The sequence below is a fragment of the Pipistrellus kuhlii genome, unplaced genomic scaffold (assembly GCF_014108245.1).
Source record: "Pipistrellus kuhlii isolate mPipKuh1 unplaced genomic scaffold, mPipKuh1.p scaffold_m20_p_4, whole genome shotgun sequence".
In the NCBI taxonomy this organism is placed as follows: Eukaryota; Metazoa; Chordata; class Mammalia; order Chiroptera; family Vespertilionidae; genus Pipistrellus; species Pipistrellus kuhlii.
This window is the reverse complement of record NW_023425540.1, coordinates 27,732,062-27,752,236: the sequence shown is the minus strand read 5'-3', so window position 1 is coordinate 27,752,236 and position 20,175 is coordinate 27,732,062. Positions and strand designations below refer to the sequence as shown.

The 20,175-nt window shown below is 41.2% G+C and overlaps 2 protein-coding genes and 1 pseudogene across 4 annotated transcripts in view; 1 reads left to right on the top strand and 2 right to left on the bottom strand.

The window, feature by feature from the left end:
- Positions 1-7,970: 7,970 nt before the first annotated feature.
- On the bottom strand, positions 7,971-11,165 carry LOC118703076 (annotated as a pseudogene).
- On the bottom strand, positions 9,881-12,947 carry LOC118703055 (proline-rich protein HaeIII subfamily 1-like). The gene is made up of 3 exons (XM_036409675.1): positions 12,846-12,947; positions 11,269-12,170; positions 9,881-9,887 (listed from the first exon to the last, which is right to left on the bottom strand). The coding sequence occupies exons 1-3, from the start codon at positions 12,945-12,947 to the stop codon at positions 9,881-9,883; spliced, it is 1,011 nt and encodes a 336-aa protein (XP_036265568.1).
- The window catches only part of ELOVL7 (ELOVL fatty acid elongase 7), a 74,636-nt gene continuing 65,805 nt past the window's right edge, over positions 11,345-20,175 (top strand). For all 3 annotated transcript variants that reach the window (XM_036409700.2, XM_036409698.2, XM_036409696.2), the window contains exon 1: positions 11,345-11,454. The gene's annotated coding sequence lies outside the window, so the exon portion shown is untranslated. The remainder of the gene's footprint in view (positions 11,455-20,175) is intronic.

Below are 20,175 nucleotides of genomic sequence, written 5' to 3'. Positions count from 1 at the left end.
GCACCCCCCACCCCTGGAGGCCCCGTCGCCCGGCTCCCTGCTGGCGCCCGGCTGGCTGGTGTCCGGCAGGGGCTCCTGCTCCCTGTCGCATTCCTCCAGTCTGGAGCTTTTTTTTTTCTCCTTCCCGCTAGGGGAGTCCAGGATCAGAGTCAACAGACTGTCCTCTGCGCGCAGTGCGCGCGACTCTGGGGGCTCCGCTTTTCGCCACTCCCCTGGGATTCTGCCTCACAGTCCCGTCTCCCCCTACCCGACCTGGGTCCCCAGGGTCTGGTCCAGGACTGGGGTTCAGAGCAGTCCGGACTGAGGCACAGCGCCGCCGGAGGCTTTGTTTCTTCACGTTAGGGTAATCCAGCATCAAAGTCAACATTCAGTCCTCTGCGCACAATGTGCGCGCGACTCCGGGAGCCCTGCTTTTCGCTGCTCGCTTGGGATTCCGCCTCCCAGCCCCGTCTCCCCCTGCCGGAGCCTGGGTCCCCAGGGTCTGGCTCATAACTGGGGGTCAGTGCTGCTGGTTCGGGGGTTTAGCCCAGGCTGGGGGTTTTATTTCCTTCCTGTAGGGAACGCCAGGCAGCACCCAGCCCTCTCCTCCTCTCCGGCTGCGACATCTCTGCGCGCACGTGCGTACGAGCGCGCAGCATGTCTCCGTACCTTAGGCTTTTTTTCAGCTCCTCTCATTTTCCTTCTGGTTTTCTCTTTCCTTCTTGTTGTAGAATTTTCAGTCAGTCGACTACCTGTAGCTCTGGGCAATGTCCACTCTACATTTTAGTTGTATTCCATTGAAATTGTTGTGTGCTGCTGCAGTTAGGTGTCTACCCGAGCAGCCATCTTGGATCCTCCAGTCCCCAAGGAGATTCTTTTAATGCAATCATATAGGATCTACAGGTCCAACATCTTTTAGTACTTCAGGGTTCTGATGATATTACATTTATAATTTTTACTTCCAAATTAAAATCAACAGCACTCCTGCTAGTTCCCTCAAGAGACTGGCTACCTCTTGTTGCCTCCTGGAATCTCTGAACAACTTAGGATGGCTATAAGTTACCCAAGGGCTTCTGATGTAAGAAACTGCCCTTCTTAGCTATTCTGTTCATCTGTTAAAACAACAAATGAAATACATGCTGGGCTCTCTGGAAAACAGAGGCTCTTGCTGTGACCTTTCATAACCAGCTGCCTATTAGTTATGGGTCATGGGAACAGCACATCAGAAAGACAGCACAGCTACTAAAGCTTCTTTAAGACAGGGTGGAGCCAAACATGTGCTCTCTAGCATATTCCACCAGCATGAGGACTTGGTTTTCCCTGTCCTCTGTTTCTTGCTACATGCCATGGTACTAAAGGATGCCACCCCTAGTCTACAAGGCTACTTGGGATTCACTGAATGAATAGCAATGGGAGTCCATAGACTATGCACACAGCATAGCTAACAGTCATAAGGATGGAGCTCAGTGGAATGCAGATTTTTATCTTAGCCAGGATGTTCTTAATAAAGATGGGAACCTAGACAAAACACACTTGGCCAAACTTTAGGCAGTTATCTGAGTGCTGGATGCCCTGGTCAACAAACATGTCTCACCTTCATATTTATTATAAACAATTGGGCCATCGCCTAAAATTGCCCCTTTCAATTAGACTTCCAGGACATTCTACTACTTTTGGGGTTACAGACATGACTGATAATTACCAAGATATGCCCAGACCAACTATGGGACTCTTTGCCTTCCAGATATCCAAAGTATAAAAGAAATCACACATCTTCAATGTATTAAGGCCACAATACAAAGCCTTACCAGGACACTCTACTACTTTTGGGGTTACAGACATGACTGAAAATTATCAAGACACATTTTACTTCTCAAAATAAACAATGCTAGTCTCTCAGAAAAGGTATTCATAGACCTTTCATTTTCCTAATAAGTCCCAAATAGCTATTTTTGGGACTTAATAGGAAAAAGGGGGAATGCACATTACCTTCATATACATAGACATATATGAGACCCTTTATAGAATGTCTTCACCTATCTTTTTTATTTTATTGATTTTTTTACAGAGAGGAAGGGAAAAGGATAGAGAGTTAGAAACATCGAAGAGAGAGAAACATCCATCAGCTGCCTCCTGCACATCCCCCACGGGGGATGTGCCCACAACCAAGGTACATGCCCTTGACTGGAATTGAACCTGGGACCTTTCAGTCTGCAGGCCGACACTATTGGCTGAGCCAAACTGGTTTTGGCTCTTTACCTATCTTTAATTCTTTTAATCATTTCTACATCCCAGAAAGGCTGGAGGTCAGATAAAGGACACATACTCTCCTGAGATCCATTAACCAAATTGTCCATGGACCAGATAGCTGCTCATCTTGGTAATAGGGGACCCAATTGAACCTAAACTTCTATTAAGCTTGTTCTTTACAATTAATTAAAAATCTCAAATATAGGAAGTACAGTTCTTTATTTTCTACTTTTTTTTTAAGTGGTTCATTGAAAAATAGAAAAACAAACAAACAAGGAAATAATAACCCTGTTGCGACCTCTCTTAATTCTCTGTAGGGAATCTACAAATGCCCTGTATCCTCCGGACTAACCACTCCTGTTTAAACTCATGCAGGTACTCACACACTTTTCCACGGTTAATGTGGCTCTCCCAGGCTATGCTTTCTTGGGGCTTGCAAAGAAATGAATGCTAGGATTCTAACCTGGTTTGTTATTTGTCACTAAAAATACAAGTGAGGCAGTGTTTAAGACCAAGCTCCTCTTAATGCCTTGGCATTCTGCCAGTGGTTATTTAATAGGGCTGTAACCGTAGGCCTGGCCAGTGGCTTTGTTTCCTTGGCAGTGGTGGTCACTCTTGAAGGCAAAAAATGACTGGCTCAAGTGGCTTCTCTTTTGTTCTTCTCATTGTTTGTGGCTGGAATTAGCGGCAGCACTAAATTAGAGCCTGATAACACCTTCCTGTTTAAACAACCGCAGGAGCAGGAGAGCTGCAGCTTCCAGGGGCTCGCACTCCCCAGCTTCTGCCACCCCAGCGCCATCCATTGTTGTGCGTCTCTATATAAATACACTGTTTTAAGTCATGCTAAAACGAGGAAATAATATTCTTGAATAAGTCTTTGAGAGTTCAGTTATCTATTTCAATTTTATTGTTTTAATATACTAGTATATTTATGCAAACCTTGGTCAGTTTCAGCAAATACTGTGGGAAAAAAGATTTAAAATAACTGAGCGACAATCACTATGAACATTGAAGATGGTAACATTATGCAAAGTAACTGTAATGGCTTCACAAAGAAAGAAATAATAAACAATGGACTGGAAATCAGTAGACCTGAGCCTTAATCTTAGTTTTTACTACCAAATCAACAAGTAAACATACGAATTTGAATAATGTATTTTTACTTTCTTTTCCTCATTAGTTAAAAAAGGAAGGAAGGGGACGGAAAACTGGAATAGAAAATTGTTAAATTCATTTCGCTCCAGAATCACACATTGAAATATTTAGAAAGCATATTTTAAGTGGCAACCACTATGTGAAATACATAGAGGCATATAGTCAAGATTAATTAACATTCATTGAAGGCAAAGGTGAAGTGTCTTTATAAAAGTTTCATGAATTACACTGAATGACCATTCAAATTCTAATGGAAGGAGCATGCTCTTTTAAACTAAATCTTTTAAAATTACCATCTAAGTTATTATGGAGCCATCACATTTAAGCTGTTTTATTTAGCAAGTTACTTAGCCTCCCTGAGCTAATTTCTTTATTTATTTGAGGAGAGATAATAAAATACACTTTACAAAGTTGAAATAAAGTTCTGACATATAAGAATTGTTCAACTAATAGAACTTTTATTTAAAAATCTCAGGATTATTGTGGTCTGAGCTCTTACCAAGATTTCCTAAAATTTCAACTCCACAGCACATTGTCTGCATATTTATTTTGTCTTCCTCTCCTTTCTAGAATATACACTCTTAGAGCAGAGATTTTGTCTGTTTTGTTTATTGCTTATCTTCAGCACCTGGAACACTGCTTGGAAAATAGCAGATGCAAAAATATGTATTTATTTATTGAATTAATCAGTGAAACCACACCATTAACAGGCACTTAACTGCAAAGCAACTCCACTCACAATTTGCAAATAATAAAGTGCTTAATTGTGTTATTTTTGTAATTTACTATGTGTAACATTTTAAGTGTATTAAATATTAGTTAATAACTGGGTATTACTTTAATAATGTAGCCTTTTTCTTGCAAAATGGCAAAGGGTCCTATTCTCAAGCTGCTACAAACCTGTATACGAACATAGATGTTCCCTGAATCCTTAGAGGGCTGCTGTAATACTGGAGACTAGCTTTGTGATTCTCAATAGCTAAACAAAATTAGGGGAACTTTGAAACCTTGAGTTTAGATTTCTTAATATAGTCTTCTCAAACTAGCCCATTCCTACCTGGTAATATTATGGTTGGACTGAATTTCTGAATTTCTCTATTGTCTTAGGCTCTAAAGTTTCTTTTCTAGTGTCTTTCCCTCTCTCTCTCCCTCCCCCCCTCCCGCCAAATCATGGAAATATGACAGATAGTTCTGGAAATTTTATATATTTTAAGACATTGAGTAGCTTTGTACCCAGAAAGAATGTAGGAAAGGAAAGATAAGGGCTCACAATCTCAGATGCTTACAAAAGGCAGGAGAACATGGTAAATAAGTGAAGGAATAGGGATAACAAGAATCAAATGTAAGAATTATAGTCATACCCTTCATTTTTATTACATTTTGATATCAGCATATAACATAGTAAATACATGATAATAGAGATTAGATTTTCTGATGTAAAATCAAATACCCAATTAAAAGTATGTATTTTGGTTATTATTTATTACTAGTGGCCCAATGTACAAATGAAGATTTGTGTAAGAATGGGCCTTCATTCCCCTGGCTGCTGGCATTGCCTTTGCTCTGGCCGGAGTAGCCTTTCCACCTTCTCATGCTGCACAGAGGCTCAGAGAGGCTGCAGTGGTGCGGAATGCCTGCATACTGCACAATCTCCAGCTGCTCAGCACCTGTATATGCAAATTAACCTACCATATTTGTTGGATTAATTTGCATACTCACTCCTGATTGGCTGGTGGGTGCCACGAAAGTATGGTCAATTATGTTACTCTTTTATTAGATTTTTTTTTATCTTGAACTAGGGAAATGTGACATTTTTCCTGTTATTTGAGAGCAATATTAATTTTATTAAAGTGAATAATATAACAGTTTTTCACAGATATGGTTTTTCCAAAATATAGATCTCTCAGTAAATTTTTTGTATATTTAACATATCTGAGTTGTTTATATCATTCAATTCATGGTTAGTTTTCATACCTCCACTACAGTATGCTAACTTACATTAACTCTTTATTCATATTATCAATATTAGCTGAGAAAAGGCAAGTTTGTTCAATTTTACAAATGTTTATTTGAAATCAAATAACTTTTTTTTAGAATTCAGCTCTTAGCTCCATAAGGGGTAATCATCACTTAGATTACTGGAAAATGATTTCTGCATATGAAAATAGGCCAGCCCTGGCTAGCTTGGCTTGAGTGTTGGCCTATAGACGGAAGAGTCATAGGTTTGATTCCTGGTCAAGGGCACATACCTCAGTTGCAGATTCCCCAGCTCAGGTAGGGACAAGTGTGGGAGGCACCCACTTGATGTGTCTCTCTCACATTGATATTTCTCCCCTTCTTCTCTCCCTTCCACTCTCTAGAAATCAATGGGAAAACATTTCCTCAGGTGAGAAAAAAAATAGGCCGTATTTTTTCTGGTCAAGTTAGTTTCATAAAGGTACAATTTGATTAGATATGTGATGAATAAATGGATAATTTGTTTAACTGGTTGTGAACACACTTATAGAGAAATGGAGTGTATAGAATGTCAACCCAAGTCCCAATCTTTGACTAAATCTTCACTAATGGATCAGCTGACCCTTTCTTTAGATAACAAAAACCAGTTTCTTATATCTATCCAAAAAATCTCTTTGGTCTCTCACATCATCGATGTGGTGCAAACCATGGTAGTATATCTGTTTCATAGTATTAATTACTGCATTTGTGACACTCTCTTTTTCTAAAATTAAATATGATTCCCATTTAATTATGAAATAAAGATGTTGTGCAAACTGCCACCATGGATTTAAGTTTTATTAAACAAGTCCAGGGTCAGTTCAGACTTGCTGGATCACCTCTTGCAATCCTGTTTACCCACTTGACTCATTACACAAAAATAATTTCCTGATAAACCCATTATTCACACAATGTTCAAAAGTTATGCAAACTGTTAAAACCTTTGGAGATCACAAATCACTATGGTTAATGGAGTGGAGTTTATATATTTCATATCTGTACTCTCATTGGCAGGGGGAGGGGAGAATATAAACAATTTAACCATTTCATGCAATTTTGTACTACAAGCCCCTTCACCACAGCTTCAACATGCTAGGAAATGTTCTACCAGTCTAAACTCAGATTTGCAAGTGTTAGTTTCTGTTCAGGAAGCAATACTAGTACATGCCGCAATCAACCTTTTTGTAATCCCATCATTGGCAACAGGTTTTCGTGCCAAGAAAAATTTTTTACTTAGTGCTTATTACACCATTGTCACAACTGTGATTTTCAGTCCATTAAGTTTATTATTAAGCTAATTTGTCATTTCGTGTCTTTGCTATTCTGGTCATAGTTCTTACTGTGGCTACTTTCATAACAGCTTCTTAAGTACATTTAGGATGATGTGCGCCAGCAGTGGCTGTGCCGTATTAGTCACGTAGGAAGAGCCTCTTCTTCCACAATGACATGCACTCTCCCACTTCTCATGAAACACAGGGCTGGCTGGCTTTCATTTATTCATTTTTTGTTTTGTTTTGTTTTGTTGTGTTTTTTTTTTTTTCGTGGAAAGAAAAGTAGTGTGATGTGTCCATACCTGGTAGCGCCCAGTCAGTACTAAGGAAGACATTAAATAATGGTGGGAATTATGATGAGCCTGAAACACCTGTCCAAAGGCAGCAGTTTTTATAAATTAGGATTAGGTTTACCTGATAATCCATGATAGTTTAAACATAAATGTATTTATTTTTTAAAATAAGTTTTTATTGTTTCAGAAAGAGGAAGGGAGAGGGAGAGAGAAATAGAAACATCAGTGATGAGAGAGAACCATTGGTCAGCTACCTTCTGCATGCCCCCTACTAGGGATCGAGCCCACAATCCCAGCACGTACCCTCCTGGTGCATAGGCTGGTGCTCAATCACTGAGCCACATCTGCCAGACTAAATGCATCTTTTTAAATAAAAGCCCAGAAGGCAGTCCTCAGTTGGTATGTTGGTTTAAAGACCATCAAGAAGCTAGGAGCTTTCTATATTCCTACTCTCATACCCTCTATTAGCTTCCTCCTCGTGATTCAACATGATTGCAAGATTCATTCATGTTAAATAATATTCCATTGTATGGATATACCACATCATATCTATTAGCTCATTAGTGGATGGTCATTTGGATTACCACTTTTTGGTTATTATGAGTAATGCTGATATGATCATTTGTGAACAAGTTTTTATGTGCATACATGTTTCCATTTTCTTGGATGCCAACTGTGTGCCAGTGAAGAAAACAGACCATTTTGCACCAAAACCGGCTTGACTTAGTGGATAGAGCGTCAGTCTGCGGACTGAAGGGTCCCGGGTTCGATTCCGATCAAGGGCATGTACATTGGTTGTGGGCACATCCCCGGTGGGGGGGCGGGGTGTGCAGGAGGCAGCTGGTCGATGTTTCTCTCTCATCGATGTTTCTAGCTCTCTATCCTTCTCCCTTTCTCTCTGTGAAAAATCAATAAAATATATTTTAAAAAAAATAAAACAGACCATTTTGCTATTCTCAAATATTTCCATTGATGATAAATATTATTAGCATGACCTTAAAATTGAGACTGAATACAATAAAAAATATGCATTTCTCAAATGTTTTTATTAAATTAATTGATTTACTCAGAAAAAAAAATTGAGACTGAATAAATGGAAATGGAATGAGGAGAATGCAGTTTTTAATAGATGAAAAGATATGATTTTATACTGAAGTGAAGGGGAAAGACAATAAGTATGTTAAATATGAAAATCAAATATGTTATTGAAAAGTGTGCAGGAGGAAAAAAAAAGAGAGAGAGAAATGGAATGGTAATGGGGGTAGAAAACAGCATTACATTTTAGATAGGGCAGCCAGGAAAATCCTCCCTGAAAAAGATGGAATTTTGAGTACTGAACTGAAAGTGAGGGAGCTAGTTATGCAGACATCTATAAAAGGAACATCAAGTAAAGCAGGAGCATAAATAGAATGTCCAAGGGTCAGCAAGACAGGCAAATAGGGAAGAGTCTTTAGGGGGATAACGGTCAGAGATGATGTGAGATTAAGAAGGGCCTTGTAGGTCCCTGTGAAGGGGATACGGGAGCCGTTGGAAGGTTTTGAGCAGGAGAGAGACATAATCTGACTGTGATTTTAATAGGATCACTCTCATGTCGGTTGAAAAGGAGCAATGTGCAGAAGCAATGAAGAGTTTATAGTCTGTTATTATCCAAGCAAGGGATGATGATAGCAGCTTCAGGATGTTGGATGTACATCAGAAAGGCATAGATGGGGGGAAGTTTGGCTTCAAAGGTGGTTCAGAAGGCCAGTTTCTTCATCAGCAGATAAACTCTGGAATCTACTTCAAGTACATGCAGGATGTTGGCAAAGTCTGCAGCCTCATGAACAGGCCCCCATGGAACACGCAGGCAGAAAAACATGCTGCTTTCATCTCCCTCAATCTTGTATACCTCTCCAGACTTTACATACATACCTGGAAGGTCTGTCATCTGCGGGGTTGTATCCACCATCATCCAATGTACCATCTTCACACCAGGTACTGGCTATGACAAACCAGAACTTCTCACCCAAGTCTACATGGTAAATCTGAATGTTTACATCGAAAACAAGGTCCATCATGAAAGATTCACTCTCACAATGCAGTCAAGACACGTGATCCAACTTCTTGCCCTCTGGGTCAATGTCTTTCACATAAAAAATATTGCCACCATGGTGAAAGGACTACAAGAGTAGCAGGTGCCGAGCGGGCAACCACAACTAGGGGTATACCACCTCTCATGGAAAAAATGCTCTCTTCCTCTTCATGGAAAACACCCTGAAGTCTTTCTTGACTTTTTTTTCCCCCTCTCTCACAGCAGATCCTTGGGAAATCCTGTTGATATTACCTACAGATTATATTTTAAAAACCTGATCACCTTTACAACTACTAGCCTGGTCAAGCCACTTTTATCTCTCATCCAGGTTTTGTAAGACCCTCCTAAATCATCTCTGCTTCTACCCTTTTACCCTCCTCTCCCAAAGTGTTTTCAACAAAGTTGCCAGGATACTCTTTTTTTTTTTAGAATTTCAGTCAGATGATGTCATTGCTCAAAATGCATCTCTTACCTCCTTGATCTTACTTATTACTATCCTCAACCTCTCCAATTCAACTGCTTTGGCCTGCTTGCTGTTCTATCCCAGGCATATCCCAGGGCCTTTAGCCCTGCTGTTGCCCCTGACTGCAGTGCTGAAAACTGGATAGACAAATAGGCTTGCCACCTCACATTTTTAAAATTTTGGCTCAGTGCTTCCTTCCACTGAGGTCTTCCCTAATCACGTTAACATTGCAGCTCCCTACCTCCAAAGCCCCCAGCTCTTTCCCTTCTCTATTGCTCTTTGTAGTGCTTATCACAATAAGAACGCTGAATACCGTTTATTCACCTATGTTCCATTGTCTCCAGTAGAATGAATGTACACGCCACGAGAATAGGATTTTTGTGTCTGTTTTATTGACAAATCTTTAGGACCTGGAACATAGTAGCATTCAATAAATGTTAAGTAAATGAATCCATTTGACCTTCTGCATTTTTGAAATTTCATAAATAGTAGGATATGTAGACTGGTTGATAGTGAAAGACTCAAAAGCAAACATCAATAAGCAATTGTGTCCAGTTCCCAAAAGATTTCCCCAATCTGCTAAGCCACCTGTTTTTATTATGAAAGCAATGCTTATCTTACAGGAAGGAGAAATACTTTGACTTCAAGGTTCCTTTAAATTTGTTTCCCATTTTTTGCCTTCCTTTCCATAGCTACTGTGTAGGCCCTCAAGGTTTTATAAAAAGCATTTAAAACCTTGTGTTCAATGCAGCAGGATTAGGTGATAGGAGCTGAAGCCCATGAGAAAAATGTGTTTCTGGCCCCCTGAGTGTCCTCTCTACCCACCCTCTCGGGTAAATTTGAACCATTTGTTGTGATTCCATGCTTAAAACTCGCAGCACAAAACCACAGGCCACGTTTGCGAGGTGCTTGGGTCAGGACTGCAACTCCTCAGATAATTTTTCAGGTTTTTGGATGATAACCCCAGTTCTTGGTCGTGCTGTTAAAATCAGTTACTTCTTTGGACCCCTATTTTGCCTTTCAGCTATTGATGTCACGATTCCAACACGTAACAGCATTTAAGAAGACCATAGCCAGAAACAAGACCAAGTAAGTTAAAAAAAAAAAAAATAACGGAGTACCCAGTACATACTTACGTGTAATGTGCATCCTCACCCCACTCTACAACCCAACAGCAGCAGCTCAGGAGAAAGTTTGCTCGACTTTGTTTCCTGCAGCCGTTGCCATTAACAACCAGGAAAGCAGCTAGCGTAAATACAATTTGCTCCTCATTGTTCCAAGAGCCCCCTTATTTGCAGGAATCCTCTTAATAAGCAGAGGATGAAGCTGACCCACATTGGTCCTCTCGCCCTGGTTGGGCCTGGCCTTCATTTTAGATTAAGAATGAACCCTCCGTATAGCCTTTCCCAGAGCAGGGACGTCCTTATTTTCCCCTCTCCCCCGCCAGCCCCACCCTTGGCCAGGTTTCCCTCATTGAAGATTTTCCCGGTGTCATTCCTGAATCATGCCCGAGGACAATGTCCACATTCTTTATGCTCAGTCTCGAGATGACCTCGGGGGGGATGGCATCTGTGCCAAGAAAGAAATGGAATGAGTCCATCGGCCAGAACCGATCACCCAAAGCAGCCGGAGTGCCCAGTCCCCGGCGGAGCTCTGGGCGCCGGGCTAGCGGTGCGGGAGCGGAGCGGGGCGGGGCTGGGCGAGGCGGGGCGGGGCTGCAGCGGCGCGCGCCCCTCCCGGGCCCTCCCCCCGGCCCCGCCCCGCCCCCCGCCCCCCGCCCCCCGCGGGCACCTGGCAGGAGGGCGGGGGCGACGGCGCGTCACGCCGCGGGTGGGAGCGCGGGCAGGTGACAGCGGCGCCTCCTCCCCTCGCAGTGCAGCCGGCCGCCGGGGCGCGAGGCCGCCGAGAGGAGCTCCGCGCTCGCGCCGCCTCCCCTGCTCCCCGCGCGCCGGGCGCTCAGGCTCCGCTTCCCGCAGGGTGAGTGGGGGCGCCGGGCCGCCGGCTGGGGCCAAACTTTTACGGGGCGCGGAGAAGAGACGGGGGGAAAAGGGAGGGAAGAGGGAGACCCCGAGACAAGGGCTTGGGAGCAGCCTGATGGAGGAACGTGGGTGCTGCACGCAGAGATTGGGGTTCGGGTGCCGGGGCCCTCCCTGGGGTCGGGGTGGGCGGGCTGGAGGCTCCCGCACCCACCGCGGCTGGCGGGGCGGAGGGAGAAGGGCCCTTCCCGGGGGAGGCGGGACCGCCGCGCTCACCTGTGCGCGTCCTGGGCGCCCCTCGCCTCCCCCCGCCCTCCGCGTCCCGAGGGGACCCCGGTGGCCGGCCGTCCCCGGGCTGCGCGCCTCCCCGGAGCGCTCCCGGCGGGAGGACCGAGGTGCTGGCAGGAGGGACTGGGAGTGGGAAGAAGGATCTGCTCGACCTTGACCACCGAGGTCACTTTCCCAGCGCCGGGATCCGGCCTCCCCAGCCACACCCCAGAGTCCCCGAGCCCCTCTCTTCCTGCTTCCTCCCCCCGGTGGCGCTGGGGTGTCCTTGAGGCCGGAATGAACTTGGGGCGCAGCGCCGGCCGCGAGGCGCTGGGTGCCTCGTGAGCTCCCGGAGCTGCATCCTGTCCCGGCGGCCGCCGGTGGCCAGGGAGCGGGGTGATGAGCACAGAGCCGTGGAACAGGTCGTACCGGAGAGGGAAACGGGAAAGCCTGTTGTTCCGAGAAGCGTTCGGTAGGAAATGGGCCTCTCCCCGCAATCCGTCAGCGCTGATTCAAACTTACCGGATGCCTGCGGAGACAGCTCCCGGGAGAGCTGGGGCTGGAAGGGTCCGGGCTCTGCCCTTTCCAGCTCCCCGTGGGGGTGCGGAAACTGGCCCCACACCGGCTGGGGAATAGTTCTGGCGAGCCAAGCCTTTTCCTTCTGGCCGCGATAGCCCCTCGGAAGGCATTTTCACTTAACCCTATCCTCTTGCCTTCACTCCTCACTCTTGCTAGTATTGTTTATTCGCCGTGACATTCATCCATACTTTGTGGCTGCCTCTGTCTTCCTACAGCTCACTTGCTTAACTAATTCTCTTACTTTGTAATGTCTGCTCCGTCTACTGCTGGCCAGAAATTTTTCTCCCCAAGGTCACTGAGAACTGAAAAAAAACACCCTTTTATTCCAATGGCAGGTAGTTACCGAGTGCTGTACGTGCAGGCACTGTTCTAAGAACTTGTGCGAACTCTTAATCCTCTCGAGGATCCTGTGAGGGAAAGGATAAATAAGATCCTCATTTTTACAGACGAAGAAACCAAGACAGTAACTTGCCCCAGGGTACAGGACATCAGGGGATTCTGACTCGGGCTGTGGTCCAGCACTGGGGCTGTTGGCCTACCACATACTGGGTCACTGACAGGTCCCTTCTGGGCCCTTGGTCTCCTGAAGTACTGAGATGTGTCAAGCATCATTCTCCAGACTCTCTTTTTCAGGTCCTTCTTTCCCATCTTGTGTCGTTTTGTACTAGTTTGGGTTCTTCTATAGTTTGGGTTCTTCTACTTTTTAAGATTTCATAAGGACCCCATGCTTGTGATGATAGTGTCCATTCCTTGGCTGACATTTGTCTATATTTAAATGCCTCTCCCAAGACACAGGCATAGGGACTCCAGCAATTTGGTCAGGAAATGGGAGAGCATTTCTCTCTGTTTCCACAACTGCAAAAGCTTGACTCAAAGTGTGATGTGGCAGAGTAAGTGCAGCCATTCTGTAGACAGACTACTCAGAACACAGGCCTCACTGGTTATGGCAGTGAGTGTAAAAAATCCAGGTTTGTCTTTGAGTGAGGAAAAATGGTGTGTGTCGGACATCTACGGAACCCATAAGCACATCCAGACCCCGTAAGCACCAATAAAGGGATTCACACTTATTATTTGAATGTATGCTACTTTAAATGTTCTTTGTTATTAATAACAATTAGTAAGTTTTTAAGAGTCCTAATTTTCTCTTACTATAAAATTAGCATATTTCCCATTTTCTTAAATTGCTACTTTTTTGATAATGTGTATATAATCACTGATTACACCAAATTCACTCTGTTAGTCTGGCTGACTTTGTCTGAATGCTGTCAGATGCTGGTGAGATTAAAAGACATACAAAACTATTATGACTGATGAGACAAGGCTTACATATTGCCATTTTCACCTCTTTTCTTCCTCTCCTCCCCTTCTTGGAGTTGAGAGATAATATTAGTTATTTTTTATTTGTTGGAACTGCTTTACCAGAATGTGAGGTATCTGCATTTTGATCAAATAACTTAATGAAACACCCAGATAAAATTTTTTTTTTCATAGAACTTTGTCTCTTCTGTTACACCTCCACTCATCCAGCTTAAGATTCTATGTTTTCCATGTGTCTTATTCAGTATGAGTGTAGCATCTCTCACTCAGTGCCTATAATATTCCATTTGGACTTGCCCTGCTTTGTCCCAGAGAATTTCTACTTGATATCATTTCTGTCAAGGGCCCCCTCCATTTTTCTAGTCAGCTAGGACCAAACGTAGTGGTCCTGTCACCGAACACCCCTCTCCTGGTCATGAAATCTATTCAACTTTTCCCTTGTTTCTTCCTTCAAGCCTTCAACAATCTCACCCCCTTCCCTCATTTCTTCACCATTCTCCCTCCTTCCCATCCCTAAACACTCCTTTATCACTTGTCACATGTCATACGTGTCATTTTCTCTTATTTGTTATCTTCTTTCATAAATGTTTGATGTCCACAAAAAGATTGTGAACAACTTAGGAAATTAACATCTTCAGGCCTTACAACTACTATCGATAGTTGGTAGATGCATATTTGCAGAATGTGATCAATGAATTAAGATAGCACAGAGAGGTGGGTTTGCTGATGGAGGGAAACTTTGAAATTTTTAAGCCAGGCTTTACAGGATGTTGAGGAGTTTGCATTGGTAGACATGCAGGCATTGGCAGGCATTGTAGAAGAAGAAAAAAACCTTTGCCAACTCCATTCTGTGGACAGAAACCCAGCTATCCTGGCTAAACATTATGCTTAGAAGTGTAATGAAGTAGGACCATATTGGCAGAGAGCGGGAACCCAGTGATCTTGGCTAATAAACATTACACTCAGGAGTGTAATGGAATAGGACCATATCCGCAGAGAACCATGAATCCTAATCTTATTTTAGCAAAACAAGATATGAAACCACAGTAAGTTACCAAAAAACAAACATGTTTTTATTGAAAAAAATATATACATAAAAGTACACATAAGACAAATGAAGAGATGACCACAGCAGATATATTTGGCTGTAGAATGACTGTCCTATTCTGGCAGTAGACATGACAGTTGGATGAGTATGCAGACAGGCCAAAGAGGAAGCTTTTCCCAAAACACCTCTATATAAGGCGACATGGGCCTGGATCAGTCCCAAGAGGCATTGTCAGGAAAGAGTTGGCTTTGCTTGGGGAGACTTCAGGAGAAAAGAAAACTGGAATGAGGTGTCAAAATGTGAGGTTAGGGAGCAAAGGAGAGAGTTCTGACCTACCAAGAAACTTTAACCACAATGATTTTTATTTTTTTTTGCCACTTTAACTCTGTCTTTCTCTCTTTTTCTATGCATGTTTTCCTAAATCACTCCCTATATAATTTTAGTATTCTGTGTGTTCCATATAACAAATAGTAAGCATTTTTCATTTTATGTAATTTCCAAAAGTCCTGGTGTTTGCATTATATTCCAGTAATTTACTCAACCTATTTACTCAATGGATCCTCTATTTGTGGGCAGCTATATGAGCAGCAAATTATAAACAACCCAAGTTATAGTACTGCTTATCTTTGCAGATATATCATTGAACACATAGGGATTTATTTCCTTTTGATAGTGTTCCAGGAGTGGAATTACTTTGTTGACAATTATGGCCGTTTTTATGGTTCTTAATACACATCGTCAGATTTCTAAAAGAAAATTTAAAAACAGACCGGATCTGTTGTGTCTACTTTTTTCTCTCTGAAGTATCAGTAATTCAGTTCATTGTGAACAGTGTTATTAAACCCCTTTTGCATGTTTTCTACTCTGTCAGTTTCCTAGGGTTGGTGTAACAAAGCACCACAAACTAGGCGGCTTACAACAGAAATGTATTGTCTCCAAGCTCTAGAAGATAGATGGCTAAAATCAGGGTGTTAACAGTGTTGGCGACTTCTGAGGGCTTTGAGGGAGAGTCTGTTCAACTCCTCTCTCCTAGCTTCTTGGTGACGGTGGCAGTCACTGGCTTAGAGATATTGTATTGCAGTATCTGGCTCAGTCTTCACATAGCATTCTCCCTGTGTGTCTGTCTTCACATGGCCATTATCTTGCAAGGACACAGTTATATTGGATTAAGGTATGACTTCATCTTAACCAATTACATCTGCAAAGACCAGTTTCCAAATTATGTCACATTCTGAAGTTCTTGAAGCTGGGATGTCAGCATATCTTTCTGAGGATCACAATTCAACCCATAACAAGGACTATGGTAGACACTGGGATATCCATAAAAGAAAATCCTCTGTTCTTTTTTTTATTATAGTTGAATTTATTGGGGTGACATTGGTTAATAAAATTATATAGGTCTCAGCAGGTGTACAATTTTATAATACATGGTCTGTGTATTGTTTCGTGTGATTACCACTCCAAGTTAAGTCTCCTGCCATTACCATTTATCTCCCCTTTTCCCTCTTCTACTTCTTCTCATCCCCCTTTCTCTCTGTTAATTACCATACTTTTGTCTGTGTCTATGAGGTTTTCCCCCCTTAATCCTTTTGCCTTTTTTTTTTTTTTTTTTTTTACCAAGCTCCTCAACCTGTCCTCCTTGACAGCTGTTCGTTTGTTCTATGTACCGTATTTTTCGGACCATAAAACGCACTTTTTTTCCCCAGAAGTGGGGGGGAAAAGTCCCTGCGTCTTATGGTCCAAATATAGCCTACACATATACTTTAAAAAAAAAGTTTTTTTACTTGCCCGGCTCTGTGTGGTCTCTGTGTGCTTGCCCAGCTCTAAAATGGTTCTAAATGCTGCTGTTTACTTTAGAGGGTTGATTACATGTGTTTATGACTGTGATGTTGGGTTTTAATGCACATAAAATATTTTAGGACACTATTTGTTTCAGAATCTTTTTTTCTTCATTTCCCTTCTCTAAAAACTGGTGCGTCTTATGGTCCGGAGCGTCTTATGGTCTGAAAAATATGGTATTTACAAGTCTGTTTCTATTTTGTTTGTTAGTTTATTTTATTCATTAGATTCCATATAAAAATGAAATCTATTTTTTTATTTTTTGAGGTAACTTTATATTGTTTTACACAGTGGCTGTACTAGTCTGCATTCCCACCAAACAGTGCATGAGGGTTCACTTTTTTCTACATCCTCGCCAACACTTGTTGTTTGTTGATTTATTGATGATAGCCATTCATACAGGTGTGAAATGATATCTCATTGTGATTTTAATTTGTATTGCTCTGATGATTAGTGACATCTTTTCCTATGTCTCTTGCCCATCTGTATGTACTCTTTGAAGAAGTGTTTATTCAGGTCCTTTGCCCATTTTGTAATTGGATTGTTTGTTTTTTTGGTGTTGAATTTTAGAAGTTCTTTATAAATTTTGGAAATTAAACCCCTTATCATATGTATCATTGGGGCAAATATAGATTGTCTTTTAATTTGGTTGCTTTTTAGTTTAATGGTGCATTTGTTTACTTTTTCTTTTGTCTTCCTTGCCTGAGGTGATAGATCAGATAAAATATTGCTATGAGAAATGTCCAAGATTTTACTGCCTATGTTTTCTTCTGGTATTTTTATGGTTTCTAGTTTAACATTTAAGTCTTTAATTGATTTTGAGTTTACTCTCATATATGGTATAAGAGAGTGGTTTGGTTTCTTTTCTTTTCTTTTTATTTATTTTTTGCACATATCTGTCCAATTTTCCCAACACCATTTATTGAATAGACTATCTTTACTCCATTGTGTTTTGTGCCTCCTTTGTCAAATAAAAATTGACCATAAAGGCATGGGTTTATTTCTGAACTCTCTATTTTTTGAATGATTTATATGTCTGTTTTTATGCCTGTACCATACTATTTTGATGATTATGGCCTTGTAGTATATTTTGGCATCAGGTAGCATGATTCCTCCAATGTTACTCTTCTTTCCCAAGATTGCTATGGCTATTTGGGGTCTTTTGTGGTTCCATATAAACTTTTGGAATATTTTTTCTAGTTCTGTGAAATGCACCATTGGCATCTTGGTAGGAATTGTATTGAATCTGTAGATTACTTTGGGTGGTGTGGACATTATAATGATGTTAATTCTTCCAATCCATGAACACAGTATATGCTTCCACTTATTTGTATTTTCTTCAGTTTCTTTCTTCATTGTCTTATCATTTTATGAGTACAGGTCTTTTACATCCTTGGTTAAATTTATTCGTAGGTACTTTATTTTATTTTACTTTTATGCAGTTCAAAATGGAATCTCTTTTTGATAGTTCATTATTGGTGCATAAAAATGTAACTGATTTTTGGATATTTACTTTGTATCCTGCTGCTTTACTGAATTCATTTATAAGGTGTAGTAGTTTTTTTTTGGTGAAATTTTTAGGGTTCTCTCTATATAGTATCATCTCATCTGCAAATAATGACAGTTTTACTTTTTCCTTTCCAATGTAGATGCCTTTTATTTTTTCTTGTCTGATTGCTGTGGCTAGAACTTCCTATACTATGTTGAATAGAGTGTTGAAAGCTGACATCCCTGTATTATGCTTGAACTTTAGGAAAATATTTTTAGTTGTTGCCCATTAAGTATGCTGTTAGCTGTGAGTTTGCCATATATGGCCTTTTTTTTTACATTGAGGTTCCCTCTATTTTCACTTTGCTGAGAGTTTATATAAATGGGTGCTGGATTTTATCTAATGCTTTTTCTGCATCTATGATCAAGTGGTTTTTATCCTTCATTTTGCTTATGTAGTACTAGAGGCCCATTGCATGAAGATTTGTGCAATAGGACCTTTCTTCCGCCCGGCACTGATTTTCCTCTGGCACACAGGACTTGGGCCGCAGTGGAGCCAAGCCTTCAGCCCCCAGCAGAGTCAAGCCTTCAGCGAAGCCAAGCCTTTAGCCTGTAAGCTGGGCTCTGGCCACAGCCGAGCCAAACCTTCAGCCTTCAGGCTTGGCTCTGGCTACAGCAGAGTCTTCGGTCTTCAGTCTTCTTTTGGACAGAGCCTTCAGTCTTCGCTCCATGCCTGTGTATGCAAATTAACCCTCGTCATTTGTTGGATTAATTTGCATACTCACTCCTGATTGGCTGGTGGGTGTCACAGAGGTATGGTCAATTTGCATATTTCTCTTTTATTAGTGTAGATGTCATGGTTATTGATTTGCAGATATTGTACCAACCTTGCATCCCTGGAATAAATAACGCACGGTCATGGAATATGCTCTTTTTAATGTATTGCAGGATCTGTTTACTGATTTGTGATTGAGGACTTCAGCACCTATGTTCATCAGGGATATTGGTCTATAATTTTCTCTCTTTGTAGTGTCTTTGTCTGGTTTTATTATAGAATTAGAATAATGCTGGCCTTGTAAAGTAAGCTTGGGAGTCTTCCCTTCTCTTGAATTTTTGGAATGGTTTGATAAGGATAGATATTAGTTCTTCTTTGAATGTTTGGTAAAATTCACCTGTGAAGCCATTCAATCCAGGATGTTTATCTGTTAGGAGTTTTTCAAAATTACTGCTTCAATTTTCATTAGCTGTAATTTGTCTATTCAGATTCTGTGATTCTTCTTGATTAAGTTTTAGAAGATTGTATGTTTTTAAGAATTTATCCATTTCATACAGATTGTCCAATCTGTCTTTTTTTCTTGATGAGTCTGGTTAAAGTTTTGTCAATCTTGTTAATTTTTTAAAGTGCAAGCTCTGGATTTCATTGATCTTTTATATTATGCTAGTAGCCTCGTGCATGTATTCATGCATATGGAAAGGAAATTAATTAGGAGAAATATTTTAATATCACTATTCACTCTTTAGAAGTGGCAACCGAATTCCTGATTGACAATGACAGATGGAAACACATGCATGCAATTAGTGCTAGTGAGAGCTTTATATGTATTGTGCATGTGCGAGTCAACTTAGCCTTTTATATATAGAATAAACTTGCTTAATTAGACCTGCTTTCTGTTTTAGCTAAACTTTTCCATTCCAATGAAGCACCCCAACTTCTCTTTCAGGTAATTGTCAGCAACATAGCAATAAATATCAACAAAGCAGATTATTATTATAGATCACACAGGGAGACAAAGGGTAAAATATTTCATTGCAGCAGTGTTTGATTATATTCTGCACAGTGAGAAAACCTGAAGACATTTTCAAGGTCCACCATTTCTTACTTTTCATTTGGGTCAAGTTTCTAAACTTTCTAAATCTCCATTTTCTGGCTAATGAGAAGAAAATAAGATTCTACTGAGTCTCCTATCTACCTACTCCAGGACTTATGTGTTCATAGATTTGGGGTTATGTTCTCATTTCCATGTGGCTCAAGGTATGATTTATTTCTTCCTAGATCTTATTGTTAATCCATTCCTTATTTAGTAACATATTATTCAGCTTCCATGTCTGTGTTTTTTTAAGTTTTTTTCTTGTGATTGATTTGTATTACAGTACATATCATTATGGTCAGAGAAGATGCTTGAT